The sequence below is a fragment of the Labrus mixtus genome, chromosome 21, assembly GCF_963584025.1.
Source record: "Labrus mixtus chromosome 21, fLabMix1.1, whole genome shotgun sequence".
NCBI lineage: Eukaryota > Metazoa > Chordata > Actinopteri > Labriformes > Labridae > Labrus > Labrus mixtus.
Window position 1 is genome coordinate 9385475 of NC_083632.1, and position 18924 is coordinate 9404398.

Sequence of the window (18924 nt, forward strand, 5' to 3'; positions counted from 1 at the left end):
GGCTACTCGCTTCCACTGAGCCGAGAAAAAAATCGATGGATCAAGCGGCATGAAATGGTGACGCAATTGAGATGAATGATTACTGGCCTAATTCCTATTCATCTCTTTATGGGACAGTGATAAGTGGAAAGTTAAATGGGTACTGAAGAGAAATGAGACCAATGAGTGAAATGAAACAGTGGACATGGCATTTTGATTTTGCTCAAGGTGAGAGGATGTAATGTTAAACTATAAAGCACTCAGAGGGCACATACTGTAGACCTCTACCTAGGCCGAACACTCCTTTGAATTTATTGTCTCAATGATGGGAAATATCCCAAAGTATCTAACTCTAGCCCGCTCTTGGATTTGCATTTCACAGAAGCATAAATGCTGATTGGCTTTTTGCAGAATTAAGGTTTTAAGGAGAAACCCTAAATCCTGACTAGGAATGTAAGGATTGTAAAAGAATGCCATTCAAATCAACCACTTTTTATTGGTTCAGATCTATTGCAGCTTTCATCCAATTGGCTATTCATACTTGTGTTTGGACTATAAAAAGGTGAGAAGAATAATATATAAATTAATAATGATGCCTAGGGATGTATTCAAGACAATCGATACAAACAAGATAATGCCTGGCTAGCTAAAAGCCCCATAACCTCAGATCAACTAGCATAGTTTCAAGGGTATAGAGCTAGCTAGCTAAATTAGCTAAATGTTAAAGAGCCCATATTATGCCCTTTTTGGGGTTCGTATATTTAATCTATGTACCTACTTTTGTACGTTCACAATAGCTAAAGTCCGAAAAAAGTGTCTGTTTTCATGTACTGCTCCTCCTTGCTCCCTCTACGCTCTGAGTCCGTCAGCTACGCTCTGATGAGCCCACACTGTTAGACCCCACGTGGGCCAAGTCTGCTCTGATTGGTCTGCCGATCCGCTCTGTCGTTATTGGTCAGTTGCTCAGAAATCTCGGAAATGTCCCGCCTCTTTTACCATATTGGGAATGCAGCCACTGGCTCCGTCCGAGGGGAGCATAAACATTAGCACCTTAGCACTACTGTGCTACCGCAGGCTACGGCATATCGTGGGCGTGCTACAGAAGTTAACGGGCGTGCAACATGAGCTGCGGGGCTTGCCACAACGAGCCAACGGGCTTAGATCAGTGATCTCACACTGACAATGACGTCGGACTGACACATTTTTATCGAGGGGGGCTAGAACCGAGCGTTACATGCGGCTAATGCTACAGCTAACAGGAGGACGTAGGAGAAGCTGCGTTTGAATTTTTGCACATAGATGTGCCTAAACATGCACAGGACACTTGGAAAACACACTAAAGAGCATATAAAACCAGAAAAAGCATAATATGGGACCTTTAATATTAACACACTTAACAATTAAAACATTCACATGCAGACTCTAGCAGCTATTAGGTTTGATGCATTTGCCATCTTAGTTTAGCTTGTTGGACCAACTAGACCTAAGGCCTACATTGACACATCCACTGACACGCAGCTAGAATGGCTAAAAATGGGATCATAAACAATTTTTTATGGCCAATTTGTAATGTTGTAAAAATATTTTATAGCAGCATTGGACATGGCATGGTTTGGTTTATTGGCCTGTGTTTTGACATTAAATCTAACAGGTTTCTGAAATACCTTACTTACACAATAAAACCTAGATAATGAAATACAACTTAAAACGATAAATATCAGCCTACATATTAAAAAAAACCCACATGGACACACATTTAAATCAATGCAATGAGTAAGCAAACTGGTCTAAAGAGGCCTGAACAGATGTCTTATTGCTCTCACCGTCTCGTTGCCAAACAAGATGTCGACGTAGGGCATGACCTGCATCAAGGGCTCTTTAAAGAACTGGCTGATGAAAGGAGCCGAGAGGTTCATGCAGAAGATTTTGTTGTTATCTGAAGCGTGCTTCGCCACTTTCAGGATGGACTCCGGGGACACAGTCAGGAAGAAACCCTGAAAACAAAAAGAATATGTATTAATACTACGGTTTTAAGAGTTGTAACTGAAACAAGCAGATTTATCTGTACAGTAGCTCTGTAAGTGCAGCTTAATCCGTGTTTTGACAGCACAATATGGTCCAGAATAGACGGAACTACAGGCTACTATAACTAAAACACTTGAAACTGCTAATTTGTGGGTTCTGGAGTCTGACAAGGCAATTTTCATGTGACAAAACTTGGTTCTATTGAAATAACACAGGAGCCAAAAGGGAGAGAAAAAAAGCAGCTGTAGTGCTGAAACATTTATCTGAAATAGTTTCTCAGAACATACACAGAGCAACAAAGCAGAGGAAAAAAAAAGGGCAGGAAAAAATCCATCTAGGACAAAGCCTGTGGCTGGGCTCCAAGGCTCGTACTGGAGGAAGCAACATGCACGTATCCGATGATAGGGCAAACAAAAGTCTCGTCTGGACTCTCCTTACTTGGAAACAAGAGAGGCAGGTCCACTCATTGTGTGAATGAATACAAATCAGGTAAGAAAACACCTTTGTGTTTCAGGTGGAAACCTGAAGCGAGACTCTCCTGCAAGCCACACAAAAAACACTCCTCCTTTGATACTGATCTTCTTAACCTTGTTTTTCAGCAACAAGCTGCTCTGTAAAACCACCGTGTCACAATAGGGGCAAAGGGGGGAGAGAGGAAAGGAAAGTTTCAGCACAGTGATACATTTAATCTCGCTGAAAAGCGTCCATTGTGGGCTACAGTGCAGTTCCCATTAAAGCACGATGACATTTGAAAGCAACAGAGGAGCGACCTCTATGAAAAAGAAAAGCGAATAATGCTGATGAATGGAGGGTGACTCTGTACTTAATCAAATGTACAAGGGTATTACAATACATCAGTGCTATGCAGGTGAATTCTTTATTACACATTCATGCTGTCATTCACTCTCCAGGCAGACTTTCTTGCTCCTCTGCAGGGCTCCATTTCCTGTGGATTTTTTTTGGGGGGGAAATATCTTCAAGTTAAAACCCAGGTCAGCGCCTGTAGCTGCAGTGTCACAGTACCATCTGTCCAGGGCTAAAAAGGTGTTTTAAACGGACCTGAGAGCACAAAAGCTCCTCACTCTGGGCTAATGGCCCATCACTGACCCTGACATTTTCCTTTTGCGGTGTGCCAACGTGTCAGAGGAAGGGGAGATTGTTTTCTAACACAAATGGTCTTTTTTTTTTTTTTTTTGGTAGTTGAAAATAAACTGTCGTGGTTACCGTAATGTTAACACTGATCAAAGGCTGGTGGCTCGATCAAATATCCTGAGAGGCGGTGAACTTTAAAAAGCCATGCCACGGCCTCTCTAATCACACACTGGCTCTGTGTAATTTACTTCCAGCCTCACTCACTGCAAATGCCTTTGCCTTCACATTACATTGGTCAGAACGGTTATACAAAAACTAAATATGAATCAATCATATCAATGAGATGCTCAAATATACCCTGATCAACTCCACTTTGGCTAGATGCTTTGGATTTACTGACTGAAAGGAAACCATGGTGCCAAGTCAAGAAATTACATGCAAGTCATTGGGAATATCCATCGGGACAATATTCATGTACTGAATGATATACCAAGGTTACCTGGCTCTATAAGTTCTGCATTTTGGTTGTTGCTATCTTGGTTTTTGGGACTCAGAAGTGACTAAAATTGGATGACAGGATGGTTGTGCACAGCTACAACTTTATCTACTCCGACAGATCCTGTGGTAGTGATGAGTTTATAAAAAGGTATATAATAAAGTATACCATATTTTATTGAAAGTTTTACTCTTAATCGGACCAAGATTGACAAAATCCACGTTTTGTTGTATTGACGAAGACTTGAAACCAGCGACTGAGACCATAAACTCATGGAGGAGAGATCACAAGTAGGAACATTTTTCTTATCTGGTACAAAAAAAACAAACACTTTTTTTCACAAACAGTACAGTCTCCCCCTGCTGGCCATTAGCTCGAGCTCAGGCTTCACTTTGAGAATAAGGGGCTACAATGACTTATTGTATTCTGTATGAGTTTTCTTCAGGTAATATATTGTCGCCCAGACTCATGATGCAATTATTCATCGGTGAAAAGAAGTTGACTGACACACTCACACTGCACTTTACCTTCTTAGGTGCATTTTAAATTCTTCAGTTAATTAGATATCGTGTTGTGTCATTAAATGACGGTCTTGCAATATATAAATGATTACAGAATCTCTGTATTATGACATTATTGTTATTGTTGGCCATGCATTTCGTCTCAAATTGTATCACGAGTTAACCTGTGATTCCCACCTCCAGTAATAGGTTGGAGTAAGGTTTGTTTCAAAATGCTTCAGTAAACCAAGACAGACATTTTTTTTAATTTTTTTTTTTACATTTAACGAATCAATCTTTATTTTAATCTTCATTACACGAAGGCCAGACAAATCTGAGTTTATCCTAGGGATTTATTAAGCTAGCCAGATTGTGACAAATCTCAGCATGTGATCAATGCAAATATGACCGCCTCCGCAATTATAACAACTATTACATATGTGGCAAACGCTGTGTGACATAAGGTTCTGCCATTTGTCCCTACAGCTCTATGTTTCATGTGAATTAAGTGCATCTACAGTATGAAGTCCCCACAATAGAAATCCAGGAAACCCTAAAAAACAAATGCTAAAATAAATCTCTGTATTGAAAAAAGCTTGAAACAGGACCACAAATAAAGTGTAATTGCTGACTCAGATCTCTTAAGTATATATCTGTCTTTGCAGATTGACAACATCTGCAAAAAAACTCTTGTTCAAATTGGAAACCCTCTTTGTGCATCTCTGTGTTTTAAGTCTAGGTAATAACGCAGGAATCTCGTTCATAAAAATCACACAGCCCATTTTTCCACCAGGAACCAAATGTTGGGACTAGTTCCAGTGGCCTGTCGGGAGGGGGAAAAAGCCTCAGTCTGAGCCATGTGAAATTCCTGTTCCCATCAGTGGTCCCTGCTGTCTACGAAAAAAGAGGAGTTAAGTCTTTAGTGCTGCGGTGCAGATCATGTATCAAGAATACCAGATCCAGTTTCCCAGGTGTCAGGGAGTTCTGTGAAGTGGGGTGACTATCGCATTTCCAGGTCAAGATGATCAAAGCTCTGGGTACACTTGGTACAATTTCCAGCCAGCCAAAACATTCAATAAAGCATTCAGAGATGCTTTTTTCCTGGCAGACAATAATGCGGAGCGATGTTTTGGCCGTGTCAAGTGGTAATTTGAGGGAAGAGTTGGAAAGGCAGGGTATCCATTTTCAATGTTTACCCTAAAAAGACGAACGACTTCCACTTTACTCACACAAAGAAAATGCCTAAATGCTACTCTGAGATGAAATTAGTGGTAATCTAACCATAGAGGTCTTAAGCTACACAGCAGCAGCAGCAGCACGCTATCACACTTTCCCTGCATTGTATCAGTGTTTTCCCCGAGGCTGCTGCTCACATCTGAAAAGGCTGGGTGTGATGGATGGCACCATGTCAGCAGGCTTAAAATAAAAGTGGACATCTGAAGGGTAAAAATGATCTATTTTGGGAAGGGCATTTTCATTTGCACCAGCAGCAGAGGTGGTCATGGAAAAGGAAGAGGTTCTTTTTTTTTTTTTCCTTCACTCCTGGTCTATTTTAATTCTGCAGGGATAAGAAGGAGTGCTCAAAGTACTGTGTCATGGCGGTTTTTTTTGTTTGACACTTTCTATTACTCAGGAATGATGGAGGATATTTAACACATCACCACTTCAGTGAAAAGAGTAATTATGGCCACTGCAATCAAATCCCCAGATCTTAATCAAGTTTATTTATGCAGCCAGACATCACGAGTTTCTCTTATGAGGGTTTTAACGTCTTAAGACCTCCTTGTATCAGATCTTATCACTATTTTATATAGGAGGTTGGTTGTAGTAGAATAAGATGCTCCTTGGTAAGTAGCTTTTTAGCATCTTTCTTCTCATCGTAGTGATTTTTGACAGTAAAATACTTCACTGTTTTGGTTCAGTCTGACTGCTCTCATTAGAGTTCTTTCTAGACGGAGGACACAGATGTTTTCAGTAAAAAAAAAAAAAATTAAAAAAAAAAGCTCTGATAATCCCACTGTACTTTACCTGCTCAGCAACCAAACAGCAGACGGGCTCGGTTAGGGACTAGCTGGAGAACATAGTGAAGCATTTAGCAGCTAAAGAGCCAGATATTTCCCTCAGGACTTGATTAGTATTGAGGAGACCAAACAAAAACTAGTAGGGAAAGTGAATATTGAACTACCACTTGCCAAGTACAAAATAAATCATTACGTTTCTCCGTGTCTGCTGGGTATGTAAATGGGTAATTTTCTTAGTGCTTTGCCATAAGCACTATATCATAAGAATGTATGTCAGAGTTGTGTTTGCATCTTGTTTCGCTGCCTCAAAATGCCTATAGAGCATCGAGTGGATGTAGCCTCCAGGCCTAAAAAGTGAAGCCAATGAGATAACGCCTTTTTCTTCCATTCCTGCCGATGACCAACAGGTTTTAAATCCACTGAACCCTGATTGAAGTATGACATAAGGAGGGATGTGTTTCCCTGTTTCGCTGCAATCTCAGGTCAAGTCTTGCAAATTCACAGCTTGTCGCTTACCTTCGGCTTACCGTCCTCTTGCCCTCTTGAAAGAAACGGGGCAATAAAATTCAATCTTCTAGCTGTGTGCGCTGACCCTGTTTAGTACAATGCAACACTACAAGCCTAACACACCTCATTATTGATATGCTACACCGCTCACAGTTTGCCATCCTGCTGATTTATTTTACATCTGTTCACCAAATTGATGCCGTGATATCACATCTCTGTTCTTGTTTCGACGGAGGTAGAAGAGAAGAAGTAACACGAGTAGAAACACAAAGCATGTGAATGTACACGAGCAAGAACCACAAAAGGATCATTGCGACTGCACACGCAGACAGAAAGTCTTCATGTATTCATCAGAATGTAAAATGTGTATTATTTTGTGGAGTGACTTTGTTACAAGTGGTTTTTACGAGGGGAGTTTATTCTTGTGATAAAGTCCTCGTTGTCAGGAGAGCCCTGTGTGCTAACCGGCAGTATTTCAAAGCTTTTCAAAAAGCTGCCCAGGCTATGCTACCCCTGTCATTACCATAGACAGCCCCCCATCATGCTCTCTGGTGCACAGGGTTCATTACACAGAATTAGATGTCACACAGATCAGAGCGCGCGTGAGGCCACACACTGCTCTCTCCTCCTCAGTTATCTCTGTAAAGCACCATTGCGAGGTGGATCGATAGCTGAGGTTTGGAGCTTCATTAGCCCAGTATGACTCCATCGCCATCAAGACACCTCTGGCACGCTACGCTGGTGTTGCGAGATATATTTTACTCCCCCGATTCCTGAAGGGTCCTGCTGTTTTACACACAAACACGCCGGGACGAGCAAGACCGTCACACATGACGAGGGCGCGTGCGGCGAAGGGGTGGCTGGGGGGGGGGGGGGGATCTGTGTCAGTCTGCGGCTCGATAAACAGGAGAGCGAAGAGCGCACAAACAAACCGAGGTAAGTGATTAATGGTGTCGCAAAGTGCCTTGAGTGGCGGAAAAAAAATGACAAGGATGAAAAGAGCTCATTTGAAGGCTTTTCATTTCAAAAGGAGAACGAGCGAGAAAGCAGCTGGGATTTTCACAATGCTAATGATGTTCTGTTTGCATTGAAAGGGCCAGTTGGTTTCATTTAGAAACAAGTTCAATTAAGAGAAAGAGGGGGGGGGGGGAGAGAGGAGACAAATCAGAAACAACCTCGTGACATGATTCAGCATTCCTGGCACTTTTAAGATGTTTGATCTGACTGCAAGGCAATTCAACCGCGCTGATAGCATCTGCCTTCTTCTTCTTCTTCTTCTTCTTCTTCCCTTTCCATTAAGAATCATGTTCTGGTGAAGCTTATCAGACATCTAGGAATTCATCCACTTCTTCTGGAGGGAGGCCAACTGCACTGGGAACAGAAGGGAGGGCTTTTTTAAAGGCTGCTTGGAGATGAGGGAAGAGGGGCTATCATGTCAGCCAGGCCCTCTGGGGCAACATAAACGTGCCACAAACGCTGGATTTAACAACTGGGCAACGACATCACTTACAAGCTCCTGCAGTATTTATTCCTCCGACATTTTCTCTGCTTTAAATATCGCCCGGTTTTTAAAGCTCGTGGATATGGTCCCCCCATGTCTTGAAGGTCTCTCTTGTGAAATATAGACGCAGTTGGAAGGTCGTGGCAGTAACCAAACATACCTGGCCAAGGTCGTATTAATGAGTGAGGATAAAACAAGACATTAGAGCCAACCACAGAGCACTTGAGGGGAGCGTGTGTCACACTACCAGCCTGCAATTTGTACAACCATCAGGGACCGTAATTACATTAACCTCAGACGCCTCCACTCTGTAAAGTAATGGATCGGGTAGAAAAAAAAAAAAAAAGGTTTCAAACCTCAACTTTGAGGTTAAGGGTTTGTTGGCAATCGCAACATTAGAAGAATTGGTTTGATTTGAGCGGTATCTCACTAAAAGTAATTTGAGATCAGCTCCAGGGTCTTTTCAAATGGCTGCCTTTTGCTCTCCTGTTAAGCTCCACAGTTTCAAAAAATGTGTTGGCTAGGGGAAGAGGCCAGCCTGAGCGGAGAGCGCGGGATGCCAAGGAATGTACTTAAGATCTAAAACAGACAAGATTTAGAGCCAAGAGCATTTAAATGCCAATACTAATCCACAAAATAATTCACCGCATAGCGCAATCTGACTCTCCCTTACAGATACCATATGTTACCTCCGTGAGGAGATGAAACAACAAAAAAAAAAAAGAAGGGGAAAAAAAAAAAAAAAAAAAGCCATGCCAGAGGAGAGGCTTTCTTCTCCTAAAACTGTGTTGTCTTGGTAATGAAAAAGAAAACCATGCCTCTCTCTCTTTATTCTCTGAAGCTAGTCTATATTTCTGCTCTCCCTGGTTCCTACTGTTGTTCTTGCCTCCTTCAGCGGGAGATTAGCCCAGAACAAACTGTTTGGTTTGCAGGGAGTTAAAATTTGCTAATGCATACACTCTCAAGTGTCCTTGTGTGCCACACTGCACTTAATTAGCATTTTAGTGCGAGCGGTTCTCTCTCCTTCAGTACCTCTGAAGGGGAAACATCACTCCGATGCACACAAAAACACACATATCCACTTTTGGAGTCAAGTTGAGCTCCTGTAGTTTTCTTACACGATTGGAGAGTTGGACGGGGAGCAGAGGGGAGGGGGGGGGGTTGGTGTAGGGTGGGCGAGTCGGTGGAAAAATGGAATAAAAGTCTGCGATGTGAAAACAGATGTTGGGGTTGCAGAGTTGTCTCTTCAGAACGGGCTTGAAAGGACGTTTTAATATATGGGTCAGATGTATAAAGCAGAGGTTCAGTGTCAAGAGTGTCGACGCCGAAGAGGGGTTTCTAGTTTCAGTGACACAGAGGTTGTGCGCAGACAGAAACCAAATCTCCGCAGACATCCCCGCTGCTGGGAAGTGAACATTTCCAAATGTGCCACTCTGTGGATGTAAATGAATTACAGCACTTAGCTCCAACACTAAAATGAGGAGCCGAGGAGACAATCTTTCACTGTTCGCAGGCACTACGGTGAAAGCTAGCGCACCAGGTTGGAAAATTACAGGTAATTGCTGAAGCCATTGAATCCAGTTTGGTTTTGGTTGAAAGACTAAAATAACAAAGCTCTGATTGCTGAAAAGACAAGGGCAGGGAGCTGGGAGGCCCTGTTGCTAAGAGTTAATTTGATACATATTTCTCCCCCTTGAAATGTCTGAGGTACTGGCAAGAGACGTCCAAAAAAAAAAAAAAGAGTGAGAGGGAGGGTGAGACCCCCGCTCTCCCTGCAAATACTATCCATCTGCCATATTACATTTAAGCAGCATGAGAAGCTAAGGGAGCGCCCTTGCACAATATTGTGTGAAGGCTGTCAAACTCAATGCAGGAGCTCGGTGCCCGCTGCTCAGAGCCGAGGACACGGGCCGCTTAAATTCAGTCTAATAATAACTTCTGACTGTGCGCTCAGCACCAGCAAAAGAGGAGAACACGTGGCAGAAAAAAAGTACTTTTAATTATTCATGCATGTTGAGAAAAAATAAAAAAAAAACATCTAATTGAAACTGTAATAGCACGGCCGTCGGATGAAAAACACCAACTGCGTTCAACAGCTTTTTCCCTAATCATCGAATTTGAATGTAAAATGAGTATATAGAGTGAAAAGTTACAGCAGATTTCAAAAGTACAAACAAAAATCCATCTTTTGCCAAACACGCATGAATACCTAAATGTCTCTAAATTGCCACTTTAGGTTGTTTCGATGATTTTTTTTGGGTGGTAGTACTACAGCACATTAGTTTTTCACTCGTAAAAAGTTTAGAGACCCACAAGAGACACAACTTCCCTTACCTTTATTTCCTAGTTTGAGTCAAGCTAAGCGAAGGAAAAAGCTGCATCCGCGCGCTCATCTTTCATTTTGCCTGTCCCGTTCAGGCCAACTTGTCTTGAAAACAACATGAGTCATGTCCAGGTCATGTCCAGGCCAATCACAACAGTTTATCCAATACTGGGCGGGTAAAAAAAATGACTGACTGGAGGATCGTCCTTGCTGCTCTTCGGTAATGTTCTGAATCTGCTATAGCGTTAGTATTAAACCCACCAGATGGTAGTTCAAGTTGCGTGAATTCAAATTTCATGAGGGAACTAGTCACCTGGCGTTCACAAGTAATAAAATCCAGAATTTGGTTTTAGCCTGGTGGTATTGACAATAAGTTGCAAAATAGCTTTTAGATTTGCGACTTGGTTTGTTGATGCTGGCTCAATTTGCAAAAGTCCTCTTTTTCCATGAACCCTGCCTTGTTACGATCCATGACTTTCCAACATACGCTCAGTTAATTTGTATTCTCTCAGTCCAATCCAAGACTTAATCCACTGATGACGTAATCAAAGTTCACACAAGAGTATTCGAGTAATAATCCTCACTGCTACTTGTAAACAGATACCTGAGAGTAAAATAGGCGCACTGTGCCTTTAATTCTGATCATGTAGAACATTTTGTTGTACATGATTTACATCGGTTTGACAACTCTTAGAAATGTATTTGAGTCTTGATTAGTCTTTCCTTGTCATAAAAAAAACATGAAAACCCTCTGAAACTGTTGAGAAAAACTTTTAGTGTCAGTAATTCTAGTGTAAAAAAAATCACTGAAATATTGAGATTTCTTGCTGTTATAAAGAGACTACCTATGATCTATTGAAAAATCCAACAGAATAATCATCAAACTACAAAGCAGTTAATGACTATTCATATTATAGATTAATTATTGAATTGCCAGACAATCCAATTGTAATTTTATATGTAAGAAAGTGTGACTTATAACATGTTTTGTCTCAACAACAACCTGAGCCTAAAGATATGTCCTACGTAGAATGATTTGTTGAGGTCAAAACACTGGACTCATATCTTGTTTAAGATCTGAATGCTCACATCTGTCCATAAATGTTACAAGTTCTAGTTTCAAAGTAATAAATACCTACTGAGCTCAAACTAAGGTCTGAGCGTCTGTGCACCCCGGTGACACGACACGGTCTGAACACTCACTACCAACATTGCAACACTAAAAAAAAAAAATCAAGCTGAAAAAATTCAATCGCCTGCAGGCAAGAAGTGTGAACTCTCATACCTTAAGCCCAATTTCCTTGAGAGTGGAGGTCCTAAATCAAATCAGGCCGAGCCAATGCAGCGTGGAATTATGCAAAAACTGACATGGCTATATAAAATGACAACTGCTTAAGAAATACTGTCGAGGCCAGGAAACTTTAGAGCTTGTTTATTCACTCCACATGTTTTTATCTTCCTGGTGCCGTGATGATGTCAAGTCGGATTTTCGTTGTTTTCAGTCAGGCCGAGAGGGAGAAATATATTTAGTAAAGAGGATGACGTAAACATGCAAAGAGGAGGAGTTTACTACAGAAGAACGAGTTCTATACAGACTCTTGTCTCTGTGGCTGATAACACACTCGGTCCATTTTTGTGAAAACTAGAAATTGGCTGTAAAACACATTAATACAAAGTAAAACTCAGCTCTTCCTGTACTGTAAGTGATTGAAAGCTGCTCTCCAAACGGGGCTTTAAAGACATTTCCCTCCAAACAACCCCTCAAATACTTGCTCTGTGTGTAACAAGAGTGGCTCCCACTTGAGAATGAAATCTTAGGATGAGATTAATTTAATCACAGCTAGAAAATATAAGTCCTTCTTAAGCATCAAACAAAACCTGAAAATCAAAAAAACTCAGATGCTGCTTGTAGGCGTCCGTGTTGTCTGCCAAAAGCACAAGTAACAGGGTGAAGCAACGTGTTAGATGTTCAATTCAAATTTGTAAGAGGCATAAGCACGCCGCTTGCCATCGACAATTCTGACTGCTAGACTTATTAGCTGAAGGGTGGTTAATATTTCCCTTCAGAGGGGCTAAACTAGGACCTATTAACACCTTGGGACTTGTTTCAGGAAGATGTCGTGTTGTGTTAGCGAACCAGTGCTACTATACGTTTGGATTCATCCAATACAAAGTCAAGTTTTAGACAAAGCTAGGAATGTAGCGCTAACATGGATCACAACGCCGTGTCCATCTAATTCATCAGATTATTTATTTTGATATTTATTTATTTCTTGTGTGCATTTTGAGGATGTTTTTACACATTTTAAACATCTTTGTTCAACATGTATTGAAGTTAAAAAAGCTTTTAGTCACACTTCATACCAGGGTCCTTGTGTAATAAGTGCCAGATAAAAGTTCACCGTCTTATAAGTCTTAATAAAAAGTATTATTATGTGTTTATGTGAAAAAGCACAAATTTGTAATACTTCAGGGAGCGTCTCCTTTCCTGTAGTTAGTATTAATACATTATATGCTTTTCTTAGCTGTTTACTTATCACTGATTTACAGTCAACTATGTTTATTTCATGCTGAACACATACAGCTACATTTATGCCTTACTGAGTTCATTGAATCTTATGATCTCATTTTTATGCCCTGTGGACAAATTCTTGAAAATGGATTCAATTTAATTTAATTTCATAAACTTTATTTATCACTCTGTTATTAAGAGTCACGCTACTAAATACATAGGCCTGATATACACACACATGCACAGACAAGACCCATGGACATGCATTAGTGGAGAGATGTCAGAGTTTGGCTGCAACACAGGGAATCGTGCCAGAGCTGTTGGCGGTTTGGTGCCTTGCTCAAGGGCACCTCGACAGTACTCAGGAAGTGACCTAGCACCTCTCCAGTAAGAAGACCAGCTTCCATACTTTAGTCCGTACCAGGACTATAACCAGCCACACTATGGCTGCCAACCCAAACCGACAATCCTATGGTTTGGTCCCTACAGACTGAGCTACTGCTGCCCAATTTATTAACATAAATAAGGTAATATACATATATATAACAGTTCACAGTTGATAAGTCTTCAGTGAAATATGCTCTAATGCATAATGAAGTATTTATTATCTTGATAATGCAACAAAAAAGCGAAGTTAAGCTAAGTAAGTCAAAGTCAATAACTGTGTAATGCTATTCTACATATTCATAATGAAGTTCTGTTAAAAAGGTTTAAATTAACATTTTAAAGAAGCGGACCAACTTCAGGCTCTGCTCATTTAAAGACGTCTTTTTATCTCAGAATAAACATGTTAATGATGCCAATAACAACACTTATAGTCAAACTAACACATTTTACAGCTCTTTAAAAGACTTAACACCTAACAGCTGTTAATGACTTTGATATAACTCATAAGGTTCCTCTGAAATACAGCACATACTTAAACAATTTACTAAAATAGAAAGTGTTTTTATAAGGCACAACACTTTCCTGTTTTCCTGTTTTTTTGCTTTTTTTATTTATTCTGTAAAACTTCAGATTCAACTCTTAAGTTCTTGTTAATATTTAAGCAATTCAACAAGCACTCACACTGGTTTGTAACCCTTTTTTTAATCCACATATTACCAATAAAACAAAATGGTCCTCTCCATGTGGATTATAAACCTCTTTAGCCGAGACCACAGTGAAGTCCAGTCACTCTGCCGACTGATTTATCGCGACGAGAGCCTCTCAGACGGCCAGGAGAGTCAAACTCAGCTCATGCAGCCGCGTCCATTTATCTACATTTTCAAAGCACTCCGATTTTTTTCCCCCCCCGAAGTGGCGCAGCCTAAATGAAACACACAGGATGTGGAGTGCTACAAAGGAAACGTGTGAATCATCCCTAAAATAATACAGTGTACGGACTGGACAGGAGAATTCTCCTCTTCAAAGACAAAGGAACATTAACAAAAAAAAATTGCTACACAACATGTCAGTCTGGTTGAGGAGTATCCATTACTTAATATACACCCACACTTCTTAGAGCTTAGCCGCAACATGAAAAATTACCACTTAGGGGGAAAAATAAACGTATAAAGCTAGTCTGAGGAGCAGGAGGTGGAAGGTTGCCTTCTAATTGCTGCAGGGAAGAGAAACCATGTTAGAGTAAACAAAGTCTGATCGATGGTGGGGATTATATCAGAAAGAGCCTTTGGCCTTTGGCCAAGACGAGCAAACACACTGGTCTCTGTCTCTGCTACAGATGGGAAAAAAAAGAGCTGAGGCAAAAAGCTGGTGAGTTAAAAGCATTATATTTCACAGAGAGGGGGGTGTAGATAGAGCATAGTACAATGCCAGATATGACATGTAGCCAACTATATCACGTCTTGCTATTTGTATCAGACAGAAATGCCAATAGATAAGAGGGCAGTGTTGTGAGTTTGATGGAAGGCTGTTCTGGCTGGGGGCTTAGCTTTGGGTCAGGCTACACTCCCACGGCGCAGCAGAGCTGTGTGTGAAAGCTCTCCATCACCACACGCACAAGTTCAACGCGCTGTTAGCTGGTCACGGCCGGGAAGAAATGTATTCTGTATACTCTGGGATTCAATGGTGGCAATTGCAATTCACATAAGCCACTTAAGGAAATCTGCAGAGGGAGAGGAAAAAGGTATGAAAAGAAAGAAAAAAAAAAAAACTGAGCGGGGGGCTTACGAGTTATTGGAGCCTTTTAAACACGGAGGCTCCTCATCAGGCGAGGGTTTCCTTTTTTCACTGAGTCTTGTAAATGAGTTCACTCCACTGCCTTTAAAACCCCATGTAAAAGGTATTAAATGTGAAAATGACATAATTCATTAGCTCTGTCTGCAACATGTTTAACTTGAAGATGTAATACTAGGGGAAGTGCTTTTGTCTCGGTAGCAAGGATTTTTTTTTTTTTTTATTAGAATGCAACTAAGTACGTGCATATTTAAGCTATTCTTTCTGAATGCCATTCACCACAAAATGACTTCTGAATCCATTTAGTGACTCACTTCAATTTGTGATTTGTATTAATGACGCATGCATTGCTTTCTTCCACATCCAACAAGGCTTGTGTTCTGCTAAATTTCCCCGTAATATTCATGTCGATAAGCAGGTGACGACTTGGAGAAAAGGCCTGATTATATTTGCTAATCCCCCTAAGAAATTAGGTTGAGATTGATGAAAGCATGCATATACTCCACCACAAAGCCTTGGGAGTCTCTAAAAAGCTGTTACCATGGTGGTATCCCATTAGAATAACAAACATTTCCCCTGGATGTTTAACATCGCTTCCCAGTGAGCCCGCCTCCCCCCCCCCCCCCCCCCCCTTCTCTCTCTCTCTCTCAAGCACCTGCCTTCACATTTTCCACTTCTAAAATTCCACCAGCCGCTTGGAAAAAAAAAAAAGAGAAAAAAGAACAGGGGTGAAATATGAAATGCAGTTGCGAGAAAACTTGAGTGCCAAAAAAAGGACTTTTCTTCAAAACCCCGTAATAACTTTCCATGGGAATAGGGAGAAACTTAAAAAGAATAACACTTCCCCTTGATTTTCTACTCCTACCACTTTTTTAAGCAGGCAGTGAATTTCCTGGAGTGATAAGGGCTTAGCCAATGTAATCCTCAGAGGACCCTTCTCTGGCATGCCAGGAATCAAGAAACCTTTCCCTCTCGGAAAAAAAAAAAAAAGAAATGAAAAAAAAAAAGTAGAAAAAGACAGAGGCAACAGTATAGGTTTGGGAACAAGAAAGAAAGAGAGGCACAGCAAGCATGCCATCTCCCACACATGCGGGCAAATGCAAATTAGCATCTGTGGAAAGAGCAGCCGGACTCGCCTCAGCTGGAGATCAACAGAGGAATATTGATATGACAATGCAAGGGGCTTCCCTGACACAGACAGCAGGGGCCACCGAGGAAGCTCTAATTGGCCTCATGCAAAGACAAGGAGGGCAAGAGGGGGGGGGGGCACCCATAAATGTTTCACACAGATTGATTCATTATCAGTTTGCTCGACAGGCTGGGTGGGCCTCGTAAAAGAGAACCATCTTGAACTGGTAGCATGTAAGTCACTGTCACCGCTGCTGGACAGAATATATCATCCCGACCTTTCACTTCACATATTGAAATGAGAGCAGCTAACATGACTGGCCACACCGCGGGACGACTTCTCTCGCATTTCAAAAAAACTCAGGAGTGGAAGGATGGTGCAAAGATAGGTGACAGTGCAAGGGAAAATATTAATAATTTACGAGTTTCTCCTCTGTCAGGATATGCCAAGCTATGATGTGCTGCCTTTTTTTTTTTTTTCTTCCCCTACATCAGACGTCAAAGCAGGGTGGCAGGTTTGAGGTATAAATATTCTCATGATGAAGGAGCGACTGTATGCGCAAAGATATTCTGTCTGTGTTGTCATTAGGACTTCAACACTTAGCTTTCACTATCTTCACTTTTTTGTCAGCCAATCTCCACACAAAACTTGTGTGTGTATATACATTTTTTTTTTTACTCTCTTATTTAACTGGTTGAAGGATTTTCAGTTAGCAAATCAGTTTAAAGATCCTGTGAGGAACTTTTAATTTGTGTTGATTTTGGCACCCCCTGTGTTGAAAATTGGAACTCATTTCTAAGCCGATCTTGTGCTCTTCATTTATAAATCTTATTTTCTGATGAAAAAGCAAATTCTTCTGTCTTTTAAAAGTCAAAAATATGAAACAAAGTTATCTTTAAATAATGTAAACAAGTTTTTTTATGACAGGTTGCTATTTATCACCTGACATCTACTCAGCAGAATAGGTTTAAAAAGTAAATATTATAGATCAAAATAGAATATATAGAAGTAATCAATCTTCTTTTTTGTAGGTCATACAGAGACATGAGTTTTAGTTTCAGTGTATTTCAAAACAAATTCAAAAGTCCTCACAGGGGCTTTATCACTACTTTAAAGCAACACTATTTTGTGTTCATTCTGGCGCCCCCTAGGGACAAACTTTACGGTTATGAAAATCTTCGGCTTCTTTTTAACTGTCTTACTTCTTCTTACTGACTGTGACTTGCGTTTGTAGGTCAAACAGATATAATAAAAGAAGTCTATTTCATTTTAAAAAATTCCTCATAGTACGTTAAACTTTCTTTAATCTCTGCTTGTAGCCTCTGAGCCGGGAAGCTCCGCCTCCTTTACTCAGGGTTTACCTTGTTTTAGCTGCTTTGTATATTTGTTTTGGTGAGGAGAAAAGCTATGTGCATAATTCAGTTCCAAGTGAAACTTTCTAAATGATGCGCTCTGGAGTGTCTACTTGAGGCTGGCTCCCAACACCAGAGACCACATTAGAGCCCAAAAATTAAAATGCACACTTCTACAGCAGAAATAAACAGTCTGGCTCAAAAATGGGATTGGTCTCCATAAATTTGAATCTAAAACAAATCTATCTACAAATCAAATTCAAATCTATGACTTCAAATGCACAACCCTAATTGACGAGCAAAAAGTAATAAATCAGTTTAATGGCTCATGTAAACCACTGGTTTGCAGAATGAATGGCTTCTGTAGCATTACACTGTAAAGCTTACACACACTATCTACTCTAACAGGTTGTTACAAGAGAAGTCGTAAAATGTTACAGCCAAACTCTCTACCGTTGACTAATGTGGTTAAACTGACGTTTTTGCACGGTGATTAATGTGCCCAAAATTATTCAATATCCCACAAAAACTAATCTGAGTGTTAAAAGAGAACTGCAGGCTTCACAGCCGCACAGAGCCGCTCAAGATCACTGGCAGCCATTTAAGAGCCGTGAGAAAGGCAGTTGAGCAACTCGGCTTCTCGCTGGGTGGTTGGTTACATGTGGTTGACACATTTGCATCTTCAAAGATGCACACAGACAAACTCAATATGTGTGAGAATGTCTGGGCGGCATGTGGAAAACCCCAGTCCTTTCCTCTGAAGAGGTTTCCTCCCCCTCTCAAAGACTGGAAGAAGACGTTTTTTTGAGGTCCTTTATCTGTCGAGCCGTCGCTTCAACAGCGAGATGTAAACACGTTGCTTGGACTGGATGCACAGAAAACGCTGCGGCGCCGTCTGCTCTGCAACCAAACCGAATAGACGCTGCAGGAAACTACAAATCAGGAGCCATTACACAGCAACAAATATGACAGGAACAGTGCTGCGCATTATTTGAGCTCCAAGACTCATTCACTCAGTGTCTCTTTCAATGAGCGTGAACAATGCAAGCAGAGTGTGCATTGTGCTGCAGAGCAGGAGACCGTTCCTCTGTATTGAGGCTAAATTACAAAAGAGGCCTGTGCAAATTAGACGTGATGGCTTCATAATACGTCTGAAGTGTCAGCTTCTCTAGAAAACCTATCCCCAGGCTACACTCACGGATCGGCGCTTTGAACTTCCAATTATTGCTGCCAAACCGCTGCAATCACAGCACTGTAAAACAATCATTCTAGCTTTCCAAAAGGCAAAGGATCAATGTTGAAACAGTTG

General features: G+C 41.0%; 1 protein-coding gene across 1 annotated transcript in view; it reads right to left on the minus strand.

Moving 5' to 3' along the window:
• LOC132955128 (adenosine kinase-like) overlaps nucleotides 1-18924 on the minus strand; it is a 114118-nt gene that overhangs the window by 31435 nt on the left and 63759 nt on the right. Inside the window, exon 7 of the mRNA XM_061027817.1 lies at nucleotides 1803-1973. Coding sequence (XP_060883800.1) covers nucleotides 1803-1973 — 171 coding nt within the window. The remainder of the gene's footprint in view (nucleotides 1-1802; nucleotides 1974-18924) is intronic.